The sequence below is a fragment of the Nerophis ophidion genome, linkage group LG09, assembly GCF_033978795.1.
Source record: "Nerophis ophidion isolate RoL-2023_Sa linkage group LG09, RoL_Noph_v1.0, whole genome shotgun sequence".
Classification (NCBI taxonomy): domain Eukaryota; kingdom Metazoa; phylum Chordata; class Actinopteri; order Syngnathiformes; family Syngnathidae; genus Nerophis; species Nerophis ophidion.
This window is the reverse complement of record NC_084619.1, coordinates 5,940,757-5,963,313: the sequence shown is the minus strand read 5'-3', so window position 1 is coordinate 5,963,313 and position 22,557 is coordinate 5,940,757. Positions and strand designations below refer to the sequence as shown.

Genomic DNA, 22,557 nt, shown 5'->3' with positions numbered 1-22,557 from the left:
GCAACCCCCCCCCCCCCTCTAGGGGACCGAAAGCAATGGATGTCGAGCGGGTCTAACATGATACTGTGAAAGTTCAATCCATAGTGGCTCCAAGACAGCAGCGAGAGTCCCGTCCACAGGAAACCATCTCAAGCGGATCAGCAGCGTAGAGATGTCCCCAACCGATACAGGCGAGCGGTCCATCCTGGGTCTCGACTCTAACCCTAACCCTAAATTAAGTCTTTATTACTTAGAATATGTTCCCTTAGTGTCCAAATAACTCTAAATTAAGTCTTTGTTACTTGAAATATGTTCCCCATACTAAAGTGTTACCAAAAACATAACTTTGTCTTGAATTTGAAACAAAAAAACCTTTCATTTTTCACTAAAGAAGGGTTCGGTGAATGCATGTATGAAACGGGTGGGGTTCGGTACCTCCAACAAGGTTAAGACCCACTGCTGTAGGGTGTGACAGACTTTATTAGATGAGGACAGTGTGCCTAATGTTATGACTGTCATGTTATCGGCAGCTGTTGGGCCCCTTTTAGCCTTTCACAGCTGATTTCCTTTTTACCAGTATGACACAAGTAGTGTCAGGCAGTGCTGAATCTGCACTAATGGGCGTCAGCTACATGGAAAGACAACTCCTTCAGGCACTGGATGACAAAGCACTATGCTCAGAACCATATAGGCCTGCAGCACACCCCATAACTCATGGCTATTGTTTGGTGGGTGTAGAAAATTGTCATGAATAAAAGGAAGGTTTTGTTTTAATTAACATTGAAAATATCTAAATTAATACAGATGGATGATTCAATAAGTTTTTCTATATAGTGTTATGATCCGATGTCCGGATCATACCCATATTCTTGTTTTTGTTCCATTTTGGTATCACTCTGTTGTTTGACGTCCTTATTTCCTGTTTGCTTTATCACCATGGTTGTTTATTAGTTCCACCTGCTACTCTCTGTTCCCGCACACCTGTTACTATTGATTGCTACCTTATTTAAGCTCGCCCCTTTTCGTTGTTCTGCCTGGGATCCTAATTTGCCTTCGTGCAACAGTGACGACTGCTTTAGATGTATATTCTCGCTAGCTTACGCGCTACGCCTTCCGGTACAGGTAAGGCTTTTTTATCAGCACCAAAAGTTGCAAACTTTATCGTCGATATTCTCTACTAAATCCTTTTCAGCAAAAATATGGCAATATCGCGAAATGATCAAGTATGACACATAGAATGGACCTGCTTTCCCCGTTTAAATAAGAAAATGTCATTTCAGTAGGACTTTAATAAGCTTACAACGTTATGCAGAGGTATAGTTCGAACAATTATATAGAAAAATTATACTACTATAGTCACGGTGGAAATGAGGTGAGGGGGGGACGCAAAATATTTCTGTATGATTTCACATTCCAAGTCCGAGTCCATGGTTCTCGCCCGGAAAAGGGTGGAGTGCCATCTCCGGGTTGGGGAGAAGACCCTGCCCAAAGTGGAGGAGTTCAAGTACCTAGGAGTCTTGTTCACGAGTGACGGAAGAGTGGATCGTGAGATCGACAGGCGGATCGGTGCGGTGCGGCGTCTTCAGTAATGCGGACGTTGTACCGATCCGTTGTGGTGAAGAAGGAGCTGAGCCGGAAGGCAAAGCTCTCAATTTACCGGTCGATCTACGTTCCCATCCTCACCTATGGTCATGAGCTTTGGGTCATGACCGAAAGGATAAGATCACGGGTACAAGTGGCCGAAATGAGTTTGGGGCTCTCCCTTAGAGATAGGGTGAGAAGCTCTGCCATCCGGGAGGAACTCAAAGTAAAGCCGCTGCTCCTTCACATCGAGAGGAGCCAGATGAGGTGGTTCAGGCATCTGCTCAGGATGCCACCCAAACGCCTCCCTAGGGAGGTGTTTAGGGCACGTCCAACCGGTAGGAGGCCACGGGGAAGACCCAGGACACGTTGGGAAGACTATGTCTCCCGGCTGGCCTGGGAACGCCTCGGGATCCCCCGGGAAGAGCTAGACGAAGTGGCTGGGGAGAGGGAAGTCTGGGTTTCCCTGCTTAGGCTGTTGCCCCCGCGACCCGACCTCGAATAAGCGGAAGATGATGGATGGATGGATGGATGGATGATTACAAGTTTTCAGGACTCCCAAATACACAAAAGCACTACCGATAGGTAAGAAAAGCTGGATTTACATAATAGGTCCCCTTTAAAAAAGGATAGCAGATGTGTATCGATTCATCAGCAAAGGCCATACGAACTATTAAAGCAAAGGTTTGATTAATTATTTCACATAGGCAAGGACTGAAAAATAGGAACATTTTAAAGTTATACAGATTGAAAAAACAGATCGAGCAATGTTTCTTTGCCATGTTTCCATTCATCTATTATTCTTAGCTGGGATGTGGGGGAGAACAAGTCCATTCCGGCCGACTTTTTAATTCAAAATCTATGTGTATTGAGTGTCACACGTGTTGGCGATATGTACTCAAACCCCTCAAAATGTCACAGTGTGAAAACAAAATTCCTCCTTAAAATGTCTGAGGAGGGCTTCCCTGTCAGCAAAGTACTTTGCAGCGGTGCACAAGACGAGCTCAAATCACGCAAGAAATCTGAGTGACAGCGCTAAGACAGATGATGACTGGGAGGTGTCTGAAGCCGCAGGCTGCAGTGTATAATTATGCACAGGACTCCGGGGCAGCAGGGCCGGGAATGCTGCTGGGCCTCGGTCCACTTGGAGCTCAGCCCACAGCCGCGCTCTGTCTGCCCCATTCGAAACTCCCACTCGCAATCACCCCTGGCTGAGCTGCAAACGCTTAGAGGAAACTTTACACTCGTCGAACACCTCCCCTCACACTCTTTCTCTCTGCTAAAAGTGTCAGCCACAGATTGGGATCACACATAGATAGGCACGCAGATACACACAAAGTGGGGGGGGGGCTCATTAAGTTGTGTGCCTGGGCTCTCTTCCTGTTGGCCCCTCCTGATTGGTGTCTGCCTTCGTTAGCGGTGACAAACTCTGATTGATCGCACACACTCACGGACTTTGTTGTCAAGGACAAAAGTGGTATGTAATCCACATCGGACTCACGCATACATCTGGCCAAGATGTGGGTGCGAGGTTTGTCTCACGGTAAACAAATATGAAGGCAAGAGTTTGACACGCATAAATGTAACTTACCTTCCCACCTCTTCAACCACAGGAGCGGGACAGAGAAGGAACGTATCCTCTATTCCAGCTGGTCTCTCATCTGCAGAAAAATTCAACCGTAAGTCGATTTATTTTGGCCAAATGCACCCCAGTGACCTGTCCTACAGTACAGTGTGAGGAGAAGAAATGGAGTAAATACTGGAAGTCACATGTTATAAGGACACTTGCCCTAACAGTGGTTAACTTATTTTAAAAAATGTATTTTTTCATAGTTGCATATACTCCGGAGCGACTCATGTGTGAAATTATTAACACATTACCCATCCATCCATCCATCCATCTTCTTCCGCTTATCCGAGGTCGGGTCGCGGGGGCAGCAGCCTAAGCAGGGAAGCCCAGTCTTCCCTCTCCCCAGCCACTTCGTCTAGCTCTTCCCGGGAATCCCGAGGCGTTCCCAGGCCAGCCGGGAGACATAGTCTTCCCAACGTGTCCTGGGTCTTCCCCGTGGCCTCCTACCGGTTGGACGTGCCCTAAACACCTCCCTAGGGAGGCGTTCGGGTGGCATCCTGACCAGATGCCCGAACCACCTCATCTGGCTCCTCTCGATGCTCCTCTGCATTTGTCTTTCATCTGTGTTTAGCATCTGCTGTCTTTAGTTCCTGTCAAGTGCTCTTATTTTGGTTCAGCTTCCTGTCTTGTTCCTTGAGTGCTGTGTTCCTCCTCAGCTGCGGCTGATTGGCACCTGGCCACACCTGTTGCCAATCAGTCCGCTCCTATTTGTACCTCCTTTGTCTTGTGTCAGTTGCTGGATCATTGTCGTTGCCACATGTCGCTCTTGTCGTTCCTGTCGTGTCGTACCTTGTCTTTGCAGCGTAATTAATTAATGGATGTCCGCTAACTTTTTGCAACTTAACGCCAAAAAAACGGAAATGCTGATTATCGGTCCTGCTGGACACCGACCTCTATTTAATAATACAACTTTAACATTTGACAACCAAATAATAAAACAAGGTGACTCGGTAAAAAATCTGGGTATTATCTTCGACCCAACTCTCTCCTTTGAGTCACACATTAAAAGCGTTACTAAAACGGCCTTCTTTCATCCCCGTAATATCGCTAAAATTCGCTCCATTTTGTCCACTAAAGACGCCGAGATCATTATCCATGCGTTTGTTACGTATCGCCTCGATTACTGTAACGTATTATTTTCGGGTCTCCCCATGTCTAGCATTAAAAGATTACAGTTGGTACAAAATGCGGCTGCTAGACTTTTGACAAGAACAAGAAAGTTTGATCACATTACACCTGTACTGGCTCACCTGCACTGGCTTCCTGTGCACTTAAGATGTGACTTTAAGGTTTTACTACTTACCTATAAAATACTACACGGTCTAGCTCCATCCTATCTTGCCGATTGTATTGTACCATATGTCCCGGCAAGAAATCCGCGTTCAAAGGACTCCGGCTTGTTAGTGATTCCCAAAGCCCAAAAAAAGTCTGCGGGTTATAGAGCGTTTTCCGTTCGGGCTCCAGTACTCTGGAATGCCCTCCTGGTAACAGTTCGAGATGCCACCTCAGTAGAAGCATTTAAGTCTCACCTTAAAACTCATCTGTATACTCTAGACTTTAAATAGACCTCCTTTTTAGACCAGTTGATCTGCCGCTTCTTTTCTTTCTCCTATGTCCCCCCCTCCCTTGTGGAGAGGGTCCGGTCCGATGACCATGGATGAAGTACTGGCTGTCCAGAGTCGAGACCCAGGATGGACCGCTCGTCTGGACCCAGGATGGACCGCTCGCCTGTATCGGTTGGGGACATCTCTACGCTGCTGATCCGCCTCCGCTTGAGATGGTCTCCTGTGGACGGGACTCTCGCTGCTGTCTTGGATCCGCTTTGAACTGAACTCTCGCGGCTGTGTTGGAGCCACTATGGATTGAACTTTCACAGTATCATGTTAGACCCGCTCGACATCCATTGCTTTCGGTCCCCTAGAGGGGGGCGGGGGTTGCCCACATCTGAGGTCCTCTCCAAGGTTTCTCATAGTCAGCATTGTCACTGGCGTCCCACTGGATGTGAATTCTCCCTGCCCACTGGGTGTGAGTTTTCCTTGCCCTTTTGTGGGTTCTTCCGAGGATGTTGTAGTCGTAATGATTTGTGCAGTCCTTTGAGACATTTGTGATTCAGGGCTATATAAATAAACATTGATTGATAGCGGTAAGCTATATTCGGTTGATGTTTGTAGCTTACTGTTTTTTGTTCCCTGCTTCCGTTTTATTTTTCATTATACATGTGTTGGCCCTGCGATGAGGTGGCGACTTGTCCAGGGTGTCCCCTGCCTTCCGCCCGATTGTAGCTGAGATAGGCGCCAGCGCCCCCCGCGACCCCGAAAGGGAATAAGCGGTAGAAAATGGATGGATGGAAGTACGACTTCTGTTTGCCTGTTCACTACCCGCTAGCTTCCACGCTAAGCTCCTGTTCGTTATTTTCTAGCTCCCAGGCTAGCTCCTTTTGTTTGATTATCCGCCTCGTGCACGCTTTGTGTTAGTACCTTTTTGTTTGTTCTTGTTCAATTATTTATATTAAATCTTTTTTTCTCACTCCATGCCTGCCTCCATCTCTGCATCTTGGGGTTCGACAACAAATAACTCTGACAAAGTTAAGAATGTTACATAAGCACTAAATACAAGTTTTATGATGGTAACAATTTGACATTGGAGCAGATTAGTTTAACTTCCATTTTTGAATGGAATTGTTTGTTTTTTTCTTTCAAATTTTGGTTTTAAACAACAGACGAATGGTGATTTCAAAAAAGCTTGCCATAAAATGTTATTTATGTCCTCCAGACCTGTTTCAGATTATGCTTTTGGCAACAATAACCATCCGACACGGTAAATCTAAATGAACAGATTGTAATATATCTGTCAAATCTCATTAGATAAGGTTGTCATTTCTCGTAAAGCACCTTATTAAATGTTTTTCTCGGGATCCAGACAAACTTCTGGATCAAGATCAAACGTCCCACCCTTTGAAGTAGAATATACTGTACCACACTGTGGCTGTCTACAGTTTGTCACCATGTTTGCCTTGAGCCAACTCACCAACAGTGTGTGTGTCATTCAGTTTGAAGCTGCAGAGAACCTGGTCAATGTTTCTGGCATGGAGAAAGCCGTTCCCTCTCACCACCACCTGAAAGCTCTCTGGGAGACAAACAAGTAGATGCACATGCGCAGCGATGGTAAGACTTTCTTGATTTATGAAATAACGCCAACTTTTTCAAGAGCTTCAAAGAGGGAAATTATCACCATTATCTTGAGTGCTTACAGCCATTTCCTTCCTCTGGTGCGCTCAAGCTGGTGCACGCCTCATTACGGTCTGTTTATATCTGTTGGCCTGTGCGTGCACGTGTGGAAAGGCAATAATATGCTCCAATGGTGCTAACGCTAAAAGTGCTTCTATTCCAAAATAACTCGGCGTGGGTGCCGTTGCTAGAAGGCGTGTGTGCATGTTGCGTGTGTGTCTTTGACCTTTATTTTCCCTCGGGCGCTGTTAAAGTGCCCTGACAGGGCCTTGCTAGCATATGCCGCAGTGTCTGTGTGGTTGCTACTCAGCATATGTTGGCGGACGGGAAGAAAACACTTGCTTGAAAAACATGCCTGTGGGGCAGACGACGACAAGGCGCTGTCAAAGTGGGTCTGACCTTACCTATGGCATCGCGCCATGGTGTCTGCGTGTGTGTGTTTGTGTGAGGAAACAATTTGTTTGTTTGCATTTTCTACAGTGACGTCTGAGCATCTTGTGTGTTTGGTCTCTGCCCGTGGACCTCTAGCATCGTCCCGGCTAATAGAAGTGAACATCGGTCACACCTTTAACATTTCAAAGCTCCAGCGTGAAGATCACTGCGTAAAAAACACAGCAGGGTGTATACATGACACTACATTCCTAAAAGGTCACACCAGCTACTACACACACAATGCCGTGAATACAAATGTGAAGTGAAGTGAATTATATTTATATAGCGCTTTTCTCTTGTGATTCAAAGCGCTTTACATAGTGAAACCCAATATCTTAATTACATTTAAGCCAGTGTGGGTGGCACTGGGAGCAGGTGGGTAAAGTGCCTTGCCCAAGGACACAACGGCAGTGACTAGGATGGCGGAAGCGGGAATCGAACCTGCAACCCTCAAGTTGCTGGCACGGCCACTCTACCAACCGAGCTATGCACACAAACCAAGTCAAGACAAACCATATGTGCTGAAGAGTTTTGAACAAATATATTTTTAGGGTTTAGTTCATTTTACGTTTTACAGAGTTCTAGCAACTTGACATTGTTGTTTTTTTTAACTGTAGTTTAACTATGTGCATTTTTAATCCAACTTTTTTTTTATTGACTTTTTCACATACACAGAAAAAAAGTGCAAGTCGAAACAGTACAATTTTTTCACCTATACAGAAAAAAAGTGCAAGTCGAAACCGTACAATTTTTTCACATATACAGAAAAAAAGTGCAAGTCGAAACATTACAATTTTTTCACATATACAGAAAAAAAGTGCAAGTCGAAACATTACAATTTTTTCACATACACAGAAAAAAAGTGCAAGTCGAAACAGTACAATTTTTTCACCTATACAGAAAAAAAGTGCAAGTCGAAACATTACAATTTTTTCACATATACAGAAAAAAAGTGCAAGTCGAACCAGTACAATTTTTTCACCTATACAGAAAAAAAGTGCAAGTCGAAACATTACAATTTTTTCACATATACAGAAAAAAAGTGCAAGTCGAAACATTACAATTTTTTCACATATACAGAAAAAAAGTGCAAGTCGAAACAGTACAATTTTTTCACATATACAGAAAAAAAGTGCAAGTCGAAACCTTACAATTTTTTCACATATACAGAAAAGAAGTGCAAGTCGAAACATTACAATATTTTCACCTATACAGAAAAAAAGTGCAAGTCGAAACATTACAATTTTTTCACATATACAGAAAAAAAGTGCAAGTCGAAACATTACAATTTTTTCACATATACAGAAAAAAAGTGCAAGTCGAAACATTACAATTTTTTCACATATACAGAAAAAGTGCAAGTCGAAACATTACAATTTTTTCACATATACAGAAAAGAAGTGCAAGTCGAAACATTACAATTTTTTCACATATACAGAAAAAAAGTGCAAGTCGAAACATTACAATTTTTTCACATATACAGAAAAAAAGTGCAAGTCGAAACATTACAATTTTTTCACATATACAGAAAAAAAGTGCAAGTCGAAACAGTACAATTTTTTCACCTATACAGAAAAAAAGTGCAAGTCGAAACATTACAATTTTTTCACATATACAGAAAAGAAGTGCAAGTCGAAACCTTACAATTTTTTCACATATACAGAAAAGAAGTGCAAGTCGAAACATTACAATTTTTTCACATATACAGAAAAAAAGTGCAAGTCGAAACAGTACAATTTTTTCACATATACAGAAAAAAAGTGCAAGTCGAAACTACAATTTTTTCACCTATACAGAAAAAAAGTGCAAGTCGAAACATTACAATTTTTTCACATATACAGAAAAAAAGTGCAAGTCGAAACATTACAATTTTTTCACATATACAGAAAAAAAGTGCAAGTCGAAACATTACAATTTTTTCACATATACAGAAAAAAAGTGCAAGTCGAAACAGTACAATTTTTTCACATATACAGAAAAAAAGTGCAAGTCGAAACATTACAATTTTTTCACATATACAGAAAAAAAGTGCAAGTCGAAACATTACAATTTTTTCACCTATACAGAAAAAAAGTGCAAGTCGAAACATTACAATTTTTTCACCTATACAGAAAAAAAGTGCAAGTCGAAACATTACAATTTTTTCACCTATACAGAAAAAAAGTGCAAGTCGAAACAGTACAATTTTTTCACATATACAGAAAAAAAGTGCAAGTCGAAACATTACAATTTTTTCACATATACAGAAAAAAAGTGCAAGTCGAAACATTACAATTTTTTCACATATACAGAAAAAAAGTGCAAGTCGAAACAGTACAATTTTTTCACATATACAGAAAAAAAGTGCAAGTCGAAACAGTACAATTTTTTCACATATACAGAAAAAAAAGTGCAAGTCGAAACAGTACAATTTTTTCACATATACAGAAAAAAAAGTGCAAGTCGAAACAGTACAATTTTTTCACCTATACAGAAAAAAAGTGCAAGTCGAAACAGTACAATTTTTTCACATATACAGAAAAAAAGTGCAAGTCGAAACATTACAATTTTTTCACATATACAGAAAAAAAGTGCAAGTCGAAACAGTACAATTTTTTCACATATACAGAAAAAAAGTGCAAGTCGAAACATTACAATTTTTTCACATATATAGAAAAAAAGTGCAAGTCGAAACAGTACAATTTTTTCACCTATACAGAAAAAAAGTGCAAGTCGAAACAGTACAATTTTTTCACATATACAGAAAAAAAGTGCAAGTCGAAACAGTACAATTTTTTCACATATACATAAAAAAAGTGCAAGTCGAAACATTACAATTTTTTCACATATACAGAAAAAAAGTGCAAGTCGAAACAGTACAATTTTTTCACCTATACAGAAAAAAAGTGCAAGTCGAAACAGTACAATTTTTTCACCTATACAGAAAAAAAGTGCAAGTCGAAACAGTACAATTTTTTCACATATACATAAAAAAAGTGCAAGTCGAAACATTACAATTTTTTCACATATACAGAAAAAAAGTGCAAGTCGAAACATTACAAATTTTTCACATATACAGAAAAAAAGTGCAAGTCGAAACATTACAATTTTTTCACATATACAGAAAAAAAGTGCAAGTCGAAACATTACAATTTTTTCACATATACAGAAAAGAAGTGCAAGTCGAAACATTAAAATTTTTTCACATATACAGAAAAAAAGTGCAAGTCGAAACATTACAATTTTTTCACATAAACAGAAAAAAAGTGCAAGTCGAAACAGTACAATTTTTTCACATATACAGAAAAAAAGTGCAAGTCGAAACCTTACAATTTTTTCACCTATACAGAAAAAAAGTGCTAGTCGAAACAGTACAATTTTTTCACATATACAGAAAAAAAGTGCAAGTCGAAACATTACAATTTTTTCACATATACAGAAAAAAAGTGCAAGTCGAAACAGTACAATTTTTTCACCTATACAGAAAAAAAGTGCAAGTCGAAACAGTACAATTTTTTCACATATACAGAAAAAAAGTGCAAGTCGAAACCTTACAATTTTTTCACATATACAGAAAAAAAGTGCAAGTCGAAACATTACAATTTTTTCACCTATACAGAAAAAAAGTGCAAGTCGAAACATTACAATTTTTTCACATATACAGAAAAGAAGTGCAAGTCGAAACAGTACAATTTTTTCACATATACAGAAAAAAAGTGCAAGTCGAAACATTACAATTTTTTCACATATACAGAAAAAAGTGCAAGTCGAAACCTTACAATTTTTTCACATATACAGAAAAAAAGTGCAAGTCGAAACAGTACAATTTTTTCACATATACAGAAAAAAAGTGCAAGTCGAAACTACAATTTTTTCACCTATACAGAAAAAAAGTGCAAGTCGAAACATTACAATTTTTTCACCTATACAGAAAAAAGTGCAAGTCGAAACAGTACAATTTTTTCACCTATACAGAAAAAAAGTGCAAGTCGAAACAGTACAATTTTAAAGTCAGTGAATTCTTCACACCCTTGCCCCTAAAACCACCCACCCTCCCACCCCACTCAGGTCGAACCAACCAGGGACACATGGCACAAACAACAATTAAGATGACAAAGACACACACATTCACTTTTTGTCATGAAAAAAGGAGGTTTTTGTGGTTTGTGCACTAATTGTAAGTGTATATTGTGTTTTTTATGTTGAATTAATAAAAAAAAATATATATATCCAAGTCCGAGTCCATGGTTCTCGCCCGGAAAAGAGTGGAGTGCCATCTCCGGGTTGGGGAGGAGACCCTGCCCCAAGTGGAGGAGTTCAAGTACCTAGGAGTCTTGTTCACGAGTGGGGGAAGAGTGGATCGTGAGATCGACAGGCGGATCGGTGCGGCGTCTTCAGTAATGCGGACGTTGTACCGATCCGTTGTGGTGAAGAAGGAGCTGAGCCGGAAGGCAAAGCTCTCAATTTACCGGTCGATCTACGTTCCCATCCTCACCTATGGTCATGAGCTTTGGGTCATGACCGAAAGGATAAGATCACGGGTACAAGCGGCCCAAATGAGTTTCCAGGTCTCTCCCTTAGAGATAGGGTGAGAAGCTCTGCCATCCGGGAGAAACTCAAAGTAAAGCCGCTGCTCCTTCACATCGAGAGGAGCCAGATGAGGTGGTTCGGGCATCTGGTCAGGATGCCACCCGAACGCCTCCCTAGGGAGGTGTTTAGGGCACGTCCAGCTGGTAGGAGGCCACGGGGAAGACCCAGGACACGTTGGGAAGACTATGTCTCCCGGCTGGCCTGGGAACGCCTCGGGATCCCCCGGGAAGAGCTGGACGAAGTGGCTGGAGATAGGGAAGTCTGGGCTTCCCTGCTTAGGCTGCTGCCCCCGCGACCCGACCTCGGATAAGCGGAGGATGATGGATGGATGGATGGATATATATATATTTTTTTTTTATAAGAAATTCTTCTGCGGCCCGGTACCAATAGGGCCACGGCCTGGTGGTTGGGGACCACTGGTATAAGTGTAGAAATATAGTAAACCGCCTCCTCCGTACGTCATCAGACTGATTTGTATAAACTATCCTGAACTGTGAAATGCGGTGGAAACACAAACCACACACTTCTACAAGAACTTATAGATCCAGGAACCAGACGTTCCAGGAACCAAAGGTCCTGAACGTTTGGTGGAAAGGGGCCTATTGTAAACCCTGTACTCCCCTGTCCAAGGAGGAATCAAAAAAGGTGTTTTTTGGGGTGAAATGAATTCATGGAATAAGCATTCCTCTGAAAAAAATTGAACTGCTTTCAGTATTTTTCAGGGCCAGACTGGCACCATAAAGCATTAGTCTGTTTTTTGCAAATAAACAATATTTGGAGTTGTCTGCTGCAATATTTGTAGAAAATGATCAATATTACATTATTCAATACCTGTGCATTTTTCAAATTGAGACTATCTTTTTGGTTGTTAGAAACAACAACCAGCAGAATGGCTGCTTCATGAAAAGCTCCACAAAAACATTGATTTACTCAAAACAAGGAAAAGGTGAGATATCTGTTTTAGCATCGAACTCTTCAGATGTTAAAAGTGCAATTTCAATGTTAACTATGTGCGTTTATTGGAAAAAAAAAAAGATTAAAGGCCAAGACAAGAAGGCAGGCAACTTGCTATTTCAATGACTTTTAGAGAAAAGGACCTCAAGTGGTCACTTTTAACGGTCTGGGATTAATTACGTCATAAAAACAAAAACTGCCCTTAGCATGGTCACTGCATAGATGACCCCACTCCATATACACTTCACAGAGGAAAGCTTTGTAAAAAAATAAATAAATAAATAAAACAAGCAGGCTTTGCTACATATCTTACGATTCGTCAGTCAACAACAGATGTGGGTGCTGTTGTAAATTTGATTTACTTCTTCAGATGTTGCTGTTAAAGGGGAACATTATCACAATTTCAAAAGGGTTGAAAACAATAAAAATCAGTTCCCAGTGGCTTATTTTATTTTTCTAAGTTTTTTTCAAAATTTTACACCTCCCGGAATATCCCTAAGAAGAGCTTTAAAGTTCTTGATATTAGCTATTTGCGATGCGACTGTCCATTTCCCTGTGACGTCATACAGGGCTGCCAATACAAACAACATGGCGGTTACCACAGCAACATATAGCGACATTAGCTCGGATTCAGACTCGGATTTCAGCGGCTTAAGCGATTCAACAGATTACGCATATATTGAAACATATGGTCGTAGTATGGAGGCTGATAGCGAAAACGAAATTGAAGAAGAAACTGAAGCTATTGAGCGAATAGCTTTTGACGCTATTCGGCCATAGCATGGGTGTACCTAATGAAGTGGCCCATAGCATGGCTGCCTTATTAGCATCGCCGGTAAAATGTGCGGACCAAACGATCAGGACTTTCGCATCTTGTGACACTGGAGCAACTTAAATCCGTCGATTGGTAAGTGTTTGTTTCGCATTAAATGTGGGTATCTAGTTTCAAATGAACATACAGCTAGCGTAAATAGCATGTTAGCATCGATTAGCGTAGCATGTTAGCATCGATTAGCTGGCAGTCATGCTGCGACCAAATATGTCTGATTAGCACATAAGTCAACAACATCAACAAAACTCACCTTGGTGATTTTGTTGACTTAATGGTTGCAAATGCATCTGCAGGTTATCCATACATCTCTGTGCCATGTCTGTCTTAGCATCGCCGGTTAAATGTGCAGACACTCTGGCAAATTCAATGTGGGTCTGGCGGCAGATTTCTTGCCAGTGGTGCAACTTGAATCCCTCCCTGTTAGTGTTGTTACACCCTCTGATAACACACCAACGAGGCATGATGTCTCCAAGGTTCCAAAAAATAGTAAAAAAAACCCGGAAAATAACAGAGCTGAGACCCGGTGTTTGTAATGTTTTGAAAATGAAAATGGCGGGTGTGTTACCTCGGTGACGTCACGTTCTGACGTCATCGCTACAAGACCGATAAACAGAAAGGCGTTTAACTCGCCAAAATTCACCCATTTAGAGTTCGGAAATCGGTTAAAAAAATACATGGTCTTTTTTCTGCACCATCAAGGTATATATTGACGCTTACATAGGTCTGGTGATAATGTTCCCCTTTGAAATGTAATTGTAATCTTAGCTCAGTCGCTCGCATTCTCTAGCTCAGTGGTTCTCAAATGGGGGTACTTGAAGGTATGCCAAGGGGTACGTGAGATTTTTTAAAAAAATATTCTAAAAATAGCAACAATTCAAAAATCCTTCATAAATATATTTATTGACTAATACTTCAACAAAATATGAATGTAAGTTCATAAACTGTGAAAAGAAATGCAACAATGCAATAATCAGTGTTGACAGCTAGATTTTTTTGTGGACATGTTCCATAAATATTACTGTTAATGATTTCTTTTTTTGTGAAGAAATATTCATGAATCCAGATGAATCTCTATTACAATCCCCAAAGAGGGCACTTTAAGTTGATGATTACTTCTATGTGTAGAAATCTTGTTTTATAATTGAATCATTTGTTTAGTTTTTAGCAAGTTCTTAGTTATTTTTATATCTTTTTTCCAAATAGTTCAAGAAAGACCACTACAAATGAGCAACATTTTCCACTGTTATACAATTTAATAAATCAGAAACTGATGACATAGTGCTGTATTTTACTTCTTTATCTCTTTTTTTCAACCAAAAATGCTTTGCTCCGATTAGGGGGTACTTGAATTAAAAAAAAATGTTCAGAGGGGGTACATCACTGAAAAAAAGGTTGATAACCACTGCTCTACCTATGCTAGTGTTGCTAATGTTTGTGTCCTACACCACTCCTTAATGTTTTGTTGTTGTATGTATAATATGACATTTATCACTAGAAACAATGTTACCAAGTACCAGTCTGTATGTAAAAAAAGACATTAAAGGGGAACATTATCACCAGACCTATGTAAGCGTCAATATATACCTTGATGGTGCAGAAAAAAGACCATCTATTTTTTTAACCGATTTCCGAACTCTAAATGGGTGAATTTTGGCGAATTAAACGCCTTTCTGTTTATCGCGCTGGAGGCGATGACGTCAGAATGTGACGTCGCCGAGGTAACACACTCGCCATTTTCATTTTCAACACATTACAAACACCGGGTCTCAGCTCTGTTATTTTCCGTTTTTTTGACTATTTTTTGGAACTTTGGAGACATCATGCCTCGTGGGTGTGTTGTTGGAGGGTGTAACAACACTAACAGGGAGGGATTCAAGTTGCACCACTGGCCCGAAGATGCCAAAGTGTCTGAATGTGCCAGAGTGTCTCCACATTTGACCGGCGATGCTAAGACAGACATGGCACAGAGATGTATGGATAACCTGCAGATGTATTTGCAACGATACTCAACGAAATCACAAAGGTGAGTTTTGTTGATGTTGACTGCCAGCTAATCGATGCTAACATGCTATGCTAATCGATGCTAACATGCTATTTACCGGCGGTGCTAAAGCAGACATGGTACAGAGATGTATGGATAACCTGTAGATGCATTTGCAACTATATTACATTTCCTTCCACCCACATTTAATGTCAAACAAACACTTACCAATCGACGGATTTAAGTTGCTCCAGTGTCAAAAGATGCTAAAGTCCTGATCGTTTGGTCCGCACATTTCACCGGCGATGCTAACGCAGCTATTCGGCCATGCTATGGCTATGAATAGCGTCAATAGCTATTCGCTCAATAGCTTCAGTTTCTTCTTCAATATTTTCATACTCCAACCATCTGTTTCAATACATGCGTAATCTGTTGAATCGCTTAAGTCGCTGAAATCCGAGTTTGAATCCGAGCTAATGACACTATATCTTGCTGTGGTATTCCCATTGTTTGTTTACATTGGCAGCACTGTGTGACGTCACAGGGAAATGGCCAGTGTCTTCGCAGAGAGCCGAAAATAAGGCACTTTAAAGCTTTATTTAGGGATATTCCGAGACTGGTAAAATTTTGAAAAAAACTTCAAAAAATACAACAAGCCACTGGGAACTGATTTTTATTGTTTTTAACCCTTTTGAAATTGTGATAATGTTCCCCTTTAAGGCTAAATTTGGGGTAGAACACTTCCAATTAACTACTGCGGAACCTTTGAGACTTTGGTAAACTTCTTGAAAAATAGCACAACAGATAGATAGATAGATAGATAGATAGATAGATAGATAGTACTTTATTGATTCCTTTAGGAGAGTTCCTTCAGGAAAATTAAAAAGTTCCTTCAGTAAAACTAAAAATGTCAATATGTAAACCTTTAATAATCCTGCATCTCAATGTATCTTTTTAAAATGATAAAAGAGGCTCAATGCCTTTTTGGGTATTGAAGCTGAAAATACTGAGGCAGCTTTATATACCCCCCACGCAAACTCACACGCAGCACAACACACTCATTTCCTGTTTGGCTCGCCCTCCTCATGAGGTCGGTTTTATGTTTGAACCATGGCCACAACAATCAGAGGCATCATTGAACTAATTTATACCAGACCCCTGGATTGCACTAATGATTTATAGGAAGACAACTTGCAGCTGACTGCATGCAGGAACACAAGGTCTGATGCTGTGTGCCTTGGCTGAGGGAGACAACGCTGATCATTGCAGTCAGGCCTCGGGGGAATTTTCGAAAGAATTTGTATGAAAGATAACACACACTGTAGTAGGGTTGTACGCATACTTGCCAACCTTGAGACCTGCGAATTGGGGAGATGGGAGGGTGGTGGTGGTGGGGGGGTTTGCTGGTAGCAGGGGTGTATATTGTAGTGTCTCGGAAGAGTTAATGCTTCAAGGGGTTCTGGGTATTTGTTCTGTTGTGCTACAGTGCGGATGTTCTGCCGAAATATGTTTGTCATTCTTGTTTGGTGTGGGTTCGCAGTGTGGCGCATATTTGTAACAGTGTTAAAGTTTATACGGCCACCTTCAGTGTGACCTGTATGGCTGTTGCTCAATTATGCCTTGCATGAACTTATATGTGTCTGAAAAAGCTGCATATCTGGGCTGACTATACCGCCACTAAAAAGTACCGGTCAATCAGCCCCATGCCAGCCCGTTGTCGACCGTGACATTACTGGTTTACGAGCAGAGGAGCGTGTTTGGCAGCACACAATCACTGAGTACTTAGAAGCAAACACGGTGTGTAGACAGAAAAGGGAGAATGGACACATTTTGGTTTAAAAACTAAATATAAAGGTGAACTTATAACACTGAAACACACTCAGGAAGAGGTGATTAAGACATTGCTAGCTAGCATCTGAAGTCCCTCTGCTTTTTGCAGTGTTGTGGATACTTCTAAATCACTAATCCTTGCCTCTATGGCGACAAAGTAAGTTTCTTACAAGTTTTATCTCTGCAGGACGAGTAATAGCTAAACATGCTTCACTACACACCGTAACTCACCGGCGTCACCGCTAATGACTCCGTACCTCAATGTAAAAAAAACGCCATTGGTGGATCTACACCTAACATCCACTGTAAAGATACCAAGTACAAGAGCGTATCTAGTCGATGCTACTATGATTACATCGATATTTTTTGGCATCACATCTTCTGTTTTTTAAAAATGTGTATTATGTTTATAAACTCTGTCCCTGGACACATGAGGACTTTGAATTCGACCAATGTATGATCCTGTCACGATTTGGTATCGGATTGATGCCCAAATTTGTGGTATCATCCAAAACTAATGTAAAGTATCAAACAACAGAAGAATAAGTGATTATTACATTTTAACAGAAGTGTAGATAGAACATGTTAAAAGAGAAAGTAAACAGATATTAACAGTAAATGAAAAAGTAGATGAATAATACATTTTCTACCACTTGTCCTCAATAATTTTGACAAAATATTAGAATGGAAATTGGCACAATATGTTACTGCATATGTCAGCAGCTAAATTAGGAGTCTTTGTTTGCTTACTTACTACTAAAAGACAAGTTGTCTAGTACAGTGGTTCTCAACCTTTTTTCAGTGATGTACCCCCTGTGAACATTTTTTTAATTCAAGTACCCCCTAATCAGAGCAAATAATTTTTGGTTGAAAAAAAGAGATAAAGAAGTAAAATACAGCACTATGTCATCAGTTTCTGATTTATTAAATTGTATAACAGTGCAAAATATTGCTCATTTGTAGTGGTCTTTCTTGAACTATTTGGGAAAAAAAGATATACAAATAAATAAAAACTTGTTGAAAAATAAACAAGTGATTCAATTATAAATAAAGATTTCTACACAAAGAAGTAAAGTGCCCTCTTTGGGGATTTTAATAAAGATCCATCTGGATTCATGAACTTAATTCTAAACATTTCTGCAGAAAAAAAAGAAATCTTTAACATCAATATTTATGGAACATGTCCACAAAAAAATCTAGCTGTCAACACTGAATATTGCATTGTTGCATTTCTTTTCACAAGAGTATGAACTTTCATTCATATTTTGTTGAAGTATTGTTCAATAAATATAATTATAAAGGATTTCTGAATTGTTGCTGTTTTTATAATATTCAAAAAAAATCTCACGTACCCCTTGGCATACCTTCAAGTACCCCCAGGGGTACGCGTACCCCCATTTGAGAACCATTGGTCTAGTACAGGGGTCGGGAACCTTTTTGGCTGAGAGAGCCATGAAAGCCAAATATTTCAAAATGTATTTTCGTGAGAGCCATTTAATATTTTTTAACACTGAATACAATTAAATGTGTGCATTTTTAATTAAGACCAACATTTTCATAGTATAATAAGTCTCTTATTTTTTTTAGTAACATTGTTATTCTAAAGCTAACCAATAATAAATATAATACTTCTTACCATTAATACGACTTCTTGAACAGGTGGAATAGAAAACGGATGGTTGGATTAAAATGCATGAGAATGTTTTATAATTTGAACGTTATTTTTAACACTGTGATTACCAGCGGAATTATTCATTACTTATCGTGTTAAGCAATGTCAGCTAACATTTATCTGAGAGCCAGATGCAGTCATCAAAAGAGCCACATCTGGCTCTAGAGCCATAGGTTCCCTATCCCTGGTCTAGTATGTTCACTATTTTATTTTTAATTTCACAATTGCAATAAGAAACATAAGTTTAATGTACCCTAGGATTTTTAGTTAAAATCAATCAATCAATCAATCAATCAATCAATGTTTACTTATATAGCCCTAAATCACTAGTGTCTCAAAGGGCTGCACAAACCACCACGACATCCTCGGTAGGCCCACATAAGGGCAAGGAAAACTCACACCCAGTGGGACATCGGTGACAATGATGACTATGAGAACCTTGGAGAGGAGGAAAGCAATGGATGTCGAGCGGGTCTAACATGATACTGTGAAAGTTCAATCCACAATGGATCCAACACAGTCGCGAGAGTCCAGTCCAAAGCGGATCCAACACAGCAGCGAGAGTCCCGTTCACAGCGGAGCCAGCAGGAAACCATCCCAAGCGGAGGCGGATCAGCAGCGCAGAGATGTCCCCAGCCGATACACAGGCAAGCAGTACATGGCCACCGGATCGGACCGGACCCCCTCCACAAGGGAGAGTGGGACATTGAAGAAAAAGAAAAGAAACGGCAGATCAACTGGTCGAAAAAGGGAGTCTATTTAAAGGCTAGAGTATACAAATGAGTTTTAAGGTGAGACTTAAATGCTTCTACTGAGGTAGCATCTCGAACTGTTACCGGGAGGGCATTCCAGAGTACTGGAGCCCGAACGGAAAACGCTCTATAGCCCGCAGACTTTTTTTGGGCTTTGGGAATCACTAACAAGCCGGAGTCCTTTGAACGCAGATTTCTTGCCGGGACATATGGTACAATACAATCGGCAAGATAGGATGGAGCTAGACCGTGTAGTATTTTATATGTAAGTAGTAAAACCTTAAAGTCACATCTTAAGTGCACAGGAAGCCAGTGCAGGTGAGCCAGTACAGGTATATATGTATGTATATATGTATATAAAGGTATATACAGTACAGGCGTAATGTGATCAAACTTTCTTGTTCTTGTCAAAAGTCTAGCAGCCGCATTTTGTACCAACTGTAATCTTTTAATGCTAGACATGGGGAGACCCGAAAATAATACGTTACAGTAATCGAGGCGAGACGTAACAAACGCATGGATAATGATCTCGGCGTCTTTAGTGGACAGAATGGAGCGAATTTTAGCGATATTACGGAGCCAATAATGCATTTATTTTGAAAAGTATCACATTTTGGTACTGGTACCAACATATTGGTATCGGGACAACACTACACAGTAGTTAGTAGCACATTGAGATTAGATTAGTTTCCCCGCCCATAGTCTGTCATGTACAGTGTCAGGCTAAAAGGTTAAGGCTGTCAGAAACATGGTGGGCATTGACTGGTGGCGCCCCGCTGACTCGCGCCACACATATGTTGCTGCCCGCCTCTGCGGGCCTCATGTCTGTGTCCATTTTCACCTGAAGGTTTGACGCGCGTTAATGTGTGTGTGTGTGACCGTCCAAATGAGACGTGTGTGTTTTGTTGTTGTTGTTACGTTGCGAGAAAAGTGGGGTACGGCTTGTCCGAACGGCGGCTCCTCAATCACGTTAGTGCGACGGGACAGCGAAGGGGGCAGGGGAGGGGGCCACGGAGGAAGGAACGACGGGGAGGGAAGGGTCGGACGCTAATGAAAGCAGCAATCTCTGCTGTCATGTTAGATCTCAGGTCCTCCTTGTGTGTGTACGTGTGTGTGGAATCGGTGCTGTCATGTCTGATAGTGCGGCCCAATGTTCACTGTCCAGTCTGATGGCCTGTTTGCAGGCAGCTCGCTCTGGTCACTTCACATCAGTGTGAGGGACGTCTATGAGTGTGTGTGTGTGTGTGTGTGTACGTAGGCCGGAAAGTGTGTGTGTGCGTACAGAACACTGTCACATGTTGAAAAGCTTGTCTTACACCACATCAAGACCATTGTATCAATGCAATAAATATAGATAACTATTAGCTTGGGTCACACTAGAACAATAACATGCATGCAGAGGACACCAACTATTGTTCCGTCAGTTGAAAACAAAGACTGGAGTCGTACACGCGTTACAGTGGCTGCCCCTTCATTAATTAGGCCAGAGTCGAGTATTAGTTGAAGTGGGTTTTTTAGTTCACTGACCATTTGACTGCTCATCAGTCGAATAATCAATGAGGCTGTTGGAGAATATTTGGGAACATGTCGGCTGATACATTAAGACCCTGGCAACAACCCAGAAATAATTATCACATGAGGACACTCGTTATTCTTCTTAAAAGCCGACTGAAATTAGATTTTCTTATTTAAACGGGGGATAGCAGGTCCATTCTATGTGTCATACTTGATCATTTTGCGATATTGCCATATTTTTGCTGAAAGGATTTAGTAGAGGGGCGGCATAGCTCGGTTGGTAGAGAAGCCGTGCCAGCAACTTGAGGGTTGCAGGTTCGATTCCCGCTTCCGCCATCCTAGTCACTGCCGTTGTGTCCTTGGGCAAGACACTTAACCCACCTGCTCCCAGTGCCACCCACACTGGTTTAAAAAATGTAACTTAGATATTGGGTTTCACTATGTAAAGCGCTTTGAGTCACTAGAGAAAAGCGCTATATAAATATAATTCACTTTACTAGATAGATAGATAGATAGATAGTACTTTATTGATTCCTTCAGGAGAGTTCCTTCAGGAAAATTTAAATTCCAGCAGCAGTGTACAGAGTCGAGATCAATTTAAATAAAAGTAAATAATGGGGGTTTAAATGGAAACAAAATAGAGAAATATTACAATAAGAATAAAAACTAAAAAGCAACAATGGGAATACAAATATAACAGTAAAATACGAATATAACAAGACAAAGTAGGCAGTAGTGACCATGTTATGAAAAAGTATTGCACTGTTAATGTTTTGCATCCCCTGTCATCCTAGTAGTGAAGTGAATTATATTTATATAGCGCTTTTCTCAAGTGACTCAAAGCACTTTACATAGTGACACCCAATATCTAAGTTACATTTAAACCAGTGTGGGTGGCACTGGGAGCAGGTGGGTAAAGTGTCTTGCCCAAGGACACAACGGCAGTGACTAGGATGGCACACGCGGGAATCGAACCTGCAACCCCCAAGTTGCTGGCACGGCCACTCTACCAACCGAGCTATGCCGGTACCCCCGGCCCCCCGCCCCAGAGAGGAGTTGTACAGTCTAATGGCGTGTGGGACAAAGGAGTTTTTGAGTTTATTAGTCCTGCACTTGGGATGAAGCAGTCTAGAACTGAACAGGCTCCTCTGGCTACTGATAACGCTATGCAGAGGGCGACTGGCATCATCCAGGATGCTCACTAGTTTGTCAACAGTCCTCTTCTCTGCCACCGTCACCAGTGTGTCTAGTTTCATTCCCATTGTAGAACCGGCCCGCCTGATCAGTTTCTCAAGTCTGGAGCTGTCCTTCTTAGATGTACTGCCCCCCCCCAGCACACTACCATGTATTACCATGTATAGTAGACAACATTGACGATAAAGTACTCAAGCCTTGCCTTTACCGGAAGTAGCAGACGATGTGCGCGTGACGTCACGGGTTGTAGAGCTCCTCACGTCCTCACATTGTTTATTATCATAGCCTCCAGCAGCAAGAGCTATTCAGACCGAGAAAACGGCTATTTCCCCATTAATTTGTGCGATTTATGAAGGATTTGTGGATGAGGAAAGTTAGAGTAAGGCACTAAAATTTTTTTTAAAAAGTG

At 40.9% G+C, this 22,557-nt stretch overlaps 1 protein-coding gene across 1 annotated transcript in view; it reads right to left on the bottom strand.

Annotated features, from left to right (window-relative positions):
• LOC133558941 (anthrax toxin receptor 1-like) overlaps nt 1-22,557 on the bottom strand; it is a 118,390-nt gene that overhangs the window by 49,757 nt on the left and 46,076 nt on the right. Inside the window, exons 10-11 of the mRNA XM_061910140.1 lie at nt 6,218-6,316; nt 3,152-3,221 (exon numbers count right to left, since the gene is read on the bottom strand). Coding sequence (XP_061766124.1) covers nt 3,152-3,221; nt 6,218-6,316 — 169 coding nt within the window. The remainder of the gene's footprint in view (nt 1-3,151; nt 3,222-6,217; nt 6,317-22,557) is intronic.